At 50.2% G+C, this 9,360-nt stretch overlaps 1 protein-coding gene across 1 annotated transcript; it reads left to right on the top strand.

Annotated features, from left to right (window-relative positions):
- Nucleotides 1–2,324: 2,324 nt before the first annotated feature.
- On the top strand, nt 2,325–7,995 carry CYP17A1 (cytochrome P450 family 17 subfamily A member 1). The gene is made up of 8 exons (XM_025918204.2): nt 2,325–2,687; nt 3,819–3,957; nt 4,168–4,397; nt 5,177–5,263; nt 5,653–5,868; nt 6,179–6,348; nt 6,921–7,024; nt 7,538–7,995. Exons 1-8 carry the CDS (start codon nt 2,391–2,393, stop codon nt 7,819–7,821), a joined length of 1,527 nt encoding a protein of 508 aa, XP_025773989.1. The 5' UTR covers nt 2,325–2,390; the 3' UTR covers nt 7,822–7,995.
- Nucleotides 7,996–9,360: the final 1,365 nt, after the last annotated feature.

Raw genomic sequence — 9,360 nt, 5'->3', positions numbered from 1 at the left:
GATTGGGGTGAAACATCAGATAATCACCTTGGCATTCACTTTAGGAATAGAAAGCACCCATTCATATTTCTTTACCGACCAGATGATCCTACTTGGCCCCGGCCTGGATCACAGGACTCAGGCCTCTTCTTGCCTGACTGTCAAGCTTTACACAAGAGCTCCTCGGTCTAGCCTACCCTGGTGCAGATACCAGATTCATTCTCCAAAAATGCCAGTGTCTCCTGTCACTCCCCTGCTGCATAACTTTCAGTCTCTCCTCGTCCTCCCTAGCCTTTTGTTTCAGGGCTGATTTGATGTGCCCGACCAGCATCTCTCCTATGTGTCTGTAGGTAGGATCATCACCATCCCACCACACATTCTATCCCTTCCAGCCTCTGCTGCTCTCCCTTCCAGCAGTATCCTTCCTCCCCCACTCCCCATGCCTCTACCAGTAGTCCTAACTCTCCTTCAAGGCCTAGCTCAAATCCCCTTTCTTTCATGAAGCCTTCTCTGACCACCCTGGCTCATACCTCCAACCACAAATGGCCCTGAAAGTCTGAATAAAATATCTTTGACAGTCCCTGCAGGTTGTGAGCCTCCTGACATCATTTGAAAATTTGGGGTGATGAGCAACCAGGCAGTCTGGCCTTCAAGGCCTTGCAGGTTCACCTTCACCATGAGGTCCCCTACCTGCTGCCTTCCTGCTTCATTCCAGCATCCCACACACCAGTCTGTACTCCTCAAAGTACAGATGCTGGCAGACCACCCCCAGAGATGGGCAGAAATTGCATCCCCCACCGTTGTGAGTCTCACTCAGTGGATCCTGATTGCTTGTCTGAGGACCCACCTCTTCTATGATGATTGACACCAGGATTGTTCACCTCCCTGGGGCTGGAAATTCCCAGATTTGACATCTGGAAATGTCAAATCATTGATAAATACTGGTTGAGCCACTGAAGGTTTCCAGCAAAGGATGAGAAGTTGGTCTGTCAGGAAGATCTACTAATGAGAGCTCAGAAAAACTAGGAAGCCCATTTTGGTATCATGATGAAAACAAATATTGAATGCGTACTTACTTCATACCAGGCAGCACTTTTGCATGCATAATCTCATTGAATCACAACTACCCTGATAAGTAGGTTCCATTATTATTTCAATTTTACAGGGGAGGGAATTGAAACTTGATAAATTAACATATACTTAACATAAAATTATCGTACGACCTAGTAATTCCACTCCAAGATATATACCCCAAAGAGTTGAAAACAGGGACTCACACACATGTTCATAGCAGCATTATTTACAATAACCAAAAGGTAAACACAACTTAAATATCCCTCACCTGCTGAATGGATAAACAAGATGAGGTATATCCATATAAAGGAATATTATTCAGTCCTAAAAAGCAATTGGGTTCTGATACAATGTGGATGAATCTCAGAAACATTATGCCAGATGCACAGGAAACAATGTTGCAAGGTGTCACTCATGTGAAATAGGCTTATTCATAGAGACACAGTAGATTAGAAATTGCAAGGAATAGGAGGGAGGGTATCCAATGGGGAGTTATTTCTTAATAGGTAGTTTCTGTTTTGAGTGATGACAAAGTTTTGGGAGTAGAGAGTGATGATGGCCATAGAACACTGTGAGTATATTTAATGACACTGAATTGCACACGTGGTTTAAATGGTAACTTTTATATTGTGTATATTTTGATATAATGAAAATAACTTTCTAAAACATGTCATATAGCTAGGAGGCGGCCCAGCTAGAATTTGAACCCAAACCTATCTGACTCTAAAGCCCATGCTCTCAACCTGAGAGTATGGCTGCCTCTGGAAAGAACAGCAAACCGGGAGTTAGGACATCTGGGTTCTTGCCGTCATTTTCGTGTGTGATGTTCTACAAATCTGACCTTCGAAGGCATCACATTCTTTGGCTGTTAACTAAGACTGAATAAAATATCTTTGACAGTCCCTGCAGGTTGTGAGCCTCCTGACATCTGTCCACTGATTTTGATCTTACAACATGGAAAGTCCCACACCTTGATTCCTGACCCAGATACCATTTGGTTCTGGTGCACTCTGTGGACATTGATGAATGGGGAGCTCTGGGGGGGGGGGGGGAGGGGGAGGCCAAATGGTCTTCCCCCTTCCCTAACTCCTCCCCTAGGGGTTTGCCCTGGAGTTGAGCCAGCCCTTGAGGAGGCCTCCACTCCTCCTTCCTCTGTCTTTTCTGGGAGAGGGCTCCGGCCTGGCTGTGCTCCAGGATAAATTTCCACAAGGCAAGAGATAACACAAAGCCAAGGTGAAGAACAAGGCAGCCCTTAAAAGGGCCTCCTCGCACCCAAGAACTGGCTGCGGCTCTTCCACTCCATAGCTGCTTGTCTTGCTTGCAGGCACCCAGCCACCATGTGGGAGCTCTTGGTTTTCTTGCTGTTCACCCTAGCCTATTTCTTGTGGCCCAAGGCAAAGTGCCCTGGTGCCAAGTATCCCAAGAGCCTCCCATCCCTGCCCTTGGTGGGCAGCCTGCTATTCCTCCCCAGAAGTGGTCATCCGCACATGAACTTCTTCAAGCTGCAGAAAAAATACGGCCCCATCTATTCCTTTCGTCTGGGGACCAAGACTACAGTGATGGTCGGCGACCACCAGCTGGCCAAGGAGGTGCTTGTCAAGAAGGGCAAGGAATTCTCTGGGCGGCCCCATGTGGTAAGCAGTTCCCACCAACCCTCCTCTCTCACCAGTCCCTGGGGTTCTGCAGTTCTTTGGCCAAGACCAAGCCTGGAATGACCCTCCCGACTTCTGTAATTCTTCCCAAAACAGACTAGCAGGACTGTGGGTGAGAATCAACCCCTCAGACTCCACCCAGCCTCTAAACCAGGCAGGGAGAATCAAAGGAATATCTCCTTTTCTGGACTTCTAAGAGGTGGGTTGGGGCGGAAGCCCCAGTCCTGGCATCTCACCTGGAACTGGATGATGCTCTCTCTGACTCTCGATTTCCCTAATCAACTGAGATCGTTTATGCAAAGCACTTAGCCCAGTGCCCAGAGCAGTAAGTGCTCAATAAATAGCCCTTTAGGAATGCTACTCTTCGCGTGGAAAATGGGGTTTAAATGATTACTGTCTTATATGGGAAGGTGTGAGGGAGAAGTAGCCTAGTTTTTGCAGGGCTGGGATTGCTGTGTCTTTGGGGCTGTCCCCAGCTGCTCTGGCTCACATAAGGCTGACACCTGGTAGCATCTCAAGGATGCTGATGATCTATCTTATTGAACCTTCTGAAATGCTCCTGGGGGAGGAGAGAAGCTGACCATCTGGGAATACTGCCAGTGCCCCATCCGCACACCCTGCTGCTGTGTACCCTCCTGAACAGCCCAGGCAGCCCCCACCGCCCCCTCCACCCTTGCCTCACAGCCACTTATCTCTGATCAGGCCAAGGGTTTACTCATTTTTCCTTGGATCAGTCAGTCAGGTCTGCTGGCCAACGGCCTCACTCCCAACTCTCCTGAGCAAAGAGGAAGGAGGAGGCTAGCCAGATGGGGCTTGTGGGGTCATAGGATTTAAGAGGAGGGGCTTTGAAGCCTGATGCTTTTTGAGGTCCCTCTGGGAAGAGGTGGCTTGGCCCAAGTCCAGACTGCATTCTCCAGCTGGGGCCTTATGGTGGGCACACACCCTTGCAATGGGAGGGCAGAAAAAGTAGATGAGCTGCTGCTGCGTCTTCAGCACCCCCCAGGGGACCCAGGGAAAGGCAGAGATCTGGGCAGTCCAAGCCACCTCTTCCCAGAGGGACCTCAAAAAGCATCAGCCTGGTCTGATTCCTACAGCCTTTCCTGCTCTCCAAAGGTGACTCTGGATATCCTGTCTGACAACCAAAAGGGCATTGCCTTTGCCGACCATGGTGCCAGCTGGCAGATGCACAGGAAGCTGGCACTGGCCACCTTTGCCCTGTTCAAGGATGGCGACCAAAGGCTAGAGAAGATCAGTGAGTGCCGGCTGGCCCCTGGGACTGCTGGGGGTTGGTGGAGGGGGGGAAAGGGGCTGGGAAGAGGGCAAGGTCGGGCTCAATCTAGTGCTTTCTTGGCTGCTGCTGCCATCTAGTGGCCTTCTGGTCTATGTCCCTGCCTAAGATGGACCTGGGAGGGATAAAGGCTGCTGCTTAATTCCCCACCATCATGCCCCTCTCTCCTCTCAGTTTGTCGGGAAATCAGTTTATTGTGTGATAACCTGGCCATGCAGGATGGACAGTCCATAGATTTGTACTTGCCTCTCTTCCTGGCGGTGACCAACATCATCTGCTTGATCTGCTTCAACTCCTCCTTCAAGAACGGAGATCCTGCTCTGAAGATCATACAGAATTACAATGAAGGCATCTTGAATACTTTGGGAAAGGACAATTTGGTAGACATATTCCCCGTGTTGAAGGTGAGGATGAGGCCAGGCCACACTTTCAGATCCCAGCAATCCCTGATTGCAGTCTGCATTTCTTACTGCCTAGCTCCAGACCCAATTCTCCTGACCACCTCAGCTACAGTGACCTCTACCTCTTGTGACTCCCTTTAAGACCTTGCCACTTCTCTACAGAAATAGGTTTAGCTTTTAACTATGCATTGTAATACTCATGATAATGGCTCTCATTTATTTACCAATTGCTATGTGCTCAGTGTTAAGCACCCCACTTGGGTTAATCATGTAATTCCTCTGGAAGGTCAGTTTCCATAGAGATGAGAACAGAGGTCTTAAAAAGTTAAAGAATTTGCCCCAGCCTTCAGACTCAAGTCTTTCTTACTCCGAAGGGCTGGGCACACAGTGGAGTCTACTTAGTAGACCCTCAATCAGTGCCTGATGTTTGATTGAATGGGGAGGGAGAAATGGAGATGCTCCCTTTTCCCTTGTTTGGAGTTGTTCTAGTTGTCATTAATAATCCCATTCTGGGGAAAAAAAAAAAAAAAAGGAGTGCCTGGGTGGCTTAGTTGGTTGAGCATCCAACTCTTAATTTTGGCTCAGGTCATGATGCCAGGGCCATGGAATCGAGCCCTGCATCCACACTCAGCATGGAGTCTGCTTAAGATTCTTTCTCTCTTTCTCCCTTCTCCCCCACTCTCCAGAGACAGAAAGCTAGGATCTGCCTCGAGGAGGGATTCTGGTAGTTGGAGAAGCAAAACAGAAGAGGGATGGATCTGATATTTATTTCTACTTTCCAGATTTTCCCCAACAAAACCTTGGAAAAAATGAAGAATTATGTTAAAAACCGAGATGAGTTGCTGAGTGAAATCCTTGAAAAACATAAGGTAGGAGATGGAGCAGAAGAGACATGAGATAGGTTGAAGTGTCATGAAAACAGGGCTGAGGTCCATTTTGGACACTGTAGGATCTCTAGCACCTAGCAGAGAGTAGGGAACATAGTAGGTCCTCAATAAAAATGACTTAACTAATGAATAGCGGTGAGGAAGTAAGTAATTGCAGAGGATCTTAGAAGGGACCCACTCACTCCCAAAATTTAAAGAGAGCCCAGTGCTTCCTCCCACCCCACAACCTCATAGGTCCTGCCTGGCCTCACCCCCTTCCCTCACTTCCAAGTGGAAGGAGCCTTTGTATCTCCAGTCTGGTACGGAAGTATGGCAGGGTATTGTAGATGGGGCTCCTTCCTTATCACTGTCTCCCAACTCCACCCAACCAGGAGAACTTCAGCAATGACTCTATCACCAACATGCTGGATGTACTGATCCAAGCCAGGATGAACTCAGACAATAACAGTGCTGCCTCAGACCAGGATTCGAAGCTGCTTTCGGATAAACACATCCTTACCACCATAGGGGACATCTTTGGGGCTGGTGTGGAGACCACCACATCCGTGGTGAGGTGGACTGTGGCCTTCCTGTTACACCATCCTCAGGTGGGCTTCTCCCTACTCTGGCCTTCCCAGCCACTCTTCACCCCAGCCAGATCCACCTATGGCCCCAGAAGGAGGGAGAAGTAATACCCTCTGCAAGAAGACTGGGCTGCCCCACTCCTTACACAAGCAGTTGTTGGCTTTGGCCCTAGGGTGGAGCTCCCCATCTTCTGGAAGCAAAGCCCAGGCTGCAAAGCCATCACTGGGAAGAGTCTGAGCCAGCTCTTCTGGATGTGACAATAGGATTCTTCTAAGCCCATGCTTCCCCTGGGCTTAGGCATGTCGGTCACATCTACCCTGTTCTGGCCCTCAGTTGTATAAGAAGCTCCAGGAGGAGATTGACCAGAATATAGGTTTCAGCCGCACGCCAACTATGAGTGACCGGAATCAACTCATCTTGCTAGAGGCCACCATCCGAGAGGTGCTTCGCATCCGGCCTGTGGCCCCTACGCTCATCCCCCACAAGGCTATCATGGATTCCAGGTATGCCTTCCCTCCTAATAACACAATACTGCTTGCCAGCCCACTTGGTCCCTCCTCCACCACCCCACCCCTCAGCTTGCTAGTCAACCTATACTCAACCATTGGCCATCAATCATCCTACCCATGACCCTACTGATCAATATAGGGTTGATTGGCCACCTGCTAACACCTGTGACTAATCCACAGATCTAACCAACCTGCCTCAGAAGCTGCCTGCTGCCCTGGAGACATATGGTCTGGGATTAAAGACCAGGTGCTCTCTACTCCTACCCAATCCAGTAGCCACAACAGACGCACACACATGCACCAGCTCAAAATGCACACCCACATGCCCTGACAGACATAAATGTCCACATATACAAGTATTAACACGTAAGAGCCAGTCAGGAAGAGGGCTAAAGAAGGGCTAGATTCATACCGAATCTGGAAGAAGCTGGGGAAAAGATGAGGGAGTGGGCACAAGGACGTATAGGGCTTTTTCCCCCAGGCTGGGGGACTGTGGAAGCTGGGGGCTGAGCAGTTTGGGAAGGACAATATTTTAGACTCCTCTTTCTTCTCCCTCTTTGGGACAGCATTGGCGAGTTTGCTGTCGACAAGGGCACAAATGTTATCATCAATTTGTGGGCACTGCATCACAATGAGAAGGAGTGGTACCGGCCCGACCAGTTTATGCCCGGTGAGTCCCCCTTCTGTCTTGCTCCCGGGCCACACAGCCAACCTATCCTCCGAGCTCCATCATTCCAGCATGCCATTCCCTCTGCCCAGCTTGCTACTAGAAAACTCCTGGCTCCAGCTACATGAACCTGTTGACAGCCCCCATTCTACCCTGGACTTACCCAAACTCTTCACAGCTAGGTTTCTCATTTTCTCCTTCTACCAGCTGTAAATGTCCTCTAGGAAGCTCTCTAGGTATATGGCTCCCAACAGGTCAGCCCCTCTCCCCTTGGATGGTGGCATTTTCATTTGTTAATACTGCCTCCTTTCCACCCTTCCTGAATATTGCATTTCTTTTGTGCATTTCTCAGGGCTACCTGAGAGCTGGGCCGTGTCTCTCCTCAGGATGGGGTTCCCCCATGCCAGGCTATCCACCTCCTCAGACTGGGGCTCCCTGGGCAAGGCCGCGTCTCTCCCTCAGTCAGGCCAGAGCCATTACTGCGCTGACCCTGGCTGACACCTCCCCATTTCACAGAACGCTTCTTGGACCCCACGAGGAGTCAGCTCATCTCGCCATCATTAAGTTACTTGCCCTTTGGAGCAGGACCCCGCTCCTGCCTAGGTGAGAGCTTGGCCCGCCAGGAGGTCTTCCTCTTCATGGCCTGGTTGCTGCAGAGGTTCGACCTGGAGGTCCCGGATGATGGGCAGCTGCCCCACCTGGAAGGCAACCCCACGGTGGTCTTTTTGATTGAGCCTTTCAAAGTGAAGGTGAAGGTACGCCAGGCCTGGAGGGAAGCCCAGGATGAGGGTAGTACCTAGAGGCTGACCTAGCAACCCCTGATTCCACCCTGTGTGGCTCCACAGCACAGAATTAGAGGTGCAACTCCACCTTCCCCTGCCTTTCCTCCCTCCCCGGGGCCCACACTGCCTTCTGTTCCAGTCTGCAATCCCTGCTAGCTGTATGCATAAACAAAACAGTTTTTCTTCCCGGTCCCTGAGCAGTTTATTTATTTGTTCATTTGTTCACTCATTCTTTCAACGAATATTTATTGAGCACCTACTATGTGCCACTCACTGTCCCTGGACACTCAAGCTCCCTGGTTTCGTGAAGCTTAAACTCCAGTGAGGGCTGACAAGTAAGCACTGCAGAGACTCCTAAGTTCTTTGAAGTCAATTATACTGGATGCTGGCCATGTGAGAAGAGAATGGCAGAGTGGAGGGTGGCCACTGCAAGCCAGTAGCTGGGAAGGCGTAAAGACCTGGGGGAAAGCATCCCATGCTGAGGAAGCAGCAGGTGGAAAGTTCTCGAGGTGGGAGAGGTCAGCATGGTGAGATAGAGCAAATGAAAGGGGAGAACGGTTCCTGATGATGGGGTCAGATTAGAGGCAGGAGCTAGGTCCCATGGAGCCTTTGTAAGTAGCAGGAAGGAATTTAGGTGTTTACCCCAAGTATGATAGGAAGTTGCTGTTGGGCAGGGGCAGGGGGGGTTATACTGTAAGTGGGAAGGTCTGGTTTGTTTTTTTAAAGTTTATTTATTTTGAGAGAGAGAAAGAGTGTGCACGAGTAAGGGAGGAGCAGACAGAGAGGATCCCAAGCAGGCTTTGCACAGAGCCCAACATGAGGCTCGAACCCACGAACCATGAGATCATGACCTGAGCTGAAACCAAGAGTTGGATGCTCAACCGAGCAACCCAGGCGCCCCTGGTTTGTATTTTTAAGACCACCCTAGTTGCTGAGTGGAGATTGGTCTGAGAGGGTGAGAGCAAGGGCAGGGAGGAGGAGATGGTTGTACTGGTCCAGGAGAACGAGGTAATGGTGGCTTAGTCCCTGGCCACAGCAGTGGAGGTGGTGAGAGATGGTGGGATTGCTTACATTTCGGAAGTAGAGCAGATCTTGTTTGATGCAGACAGGAATTACTGCGTGTACCTCAAAGTTTGGCTTTGGGGGAGTATGTGCAATCCACAAACTCAAGCCACCACTACCCATCCCTCTTGTCTCAGTCCCCAAAGACCAGCAGGTCTCCTTTCCCTCACCCTGTCCTGGGGTAAAAACTGCCAGGAAAGCGTTCTGCAGCAGACTTCTGCTCACCCAGGCCATGCCCTGCTCCCCACGCCACAACCCCAGGAAGTCTGTAAAGGCCTCACTAGAAAATGACTCCTAGACTTCTTCAAACCTTGAAACCAGCATCCAAACCTTGGCCACTGGCCAGTTTGCAAGTGAGAGATGTCCTGAGACGCCCCGGGAGACACTGACCCTTGCCTTTTAGCCTAGAAGAGAGGCTCCAACGCCAGCTCCCTGGCGCCAGCCGGGCCAGGGTCAGATCATCAACCCATTCCTTCTTTTCTGACTGGAGGAGGG

This window comes from Puma concolor, chromosome D2 (assembly GCF_028749965.1).
Source record: "Puma concolor isolate L17-30 chromosome D2, mPumCon1.1.hap2, whole genome shotgun sequence".
Classification (NCBI taxonomy): Eukaryota; Metazoa; Chordata; class Mammalia; order Carnivora; family Felidae; genus Puma; species Puma concolor.
This window is presented reverse-complemented; position numbering and strand designations above follow the sequence as displayed.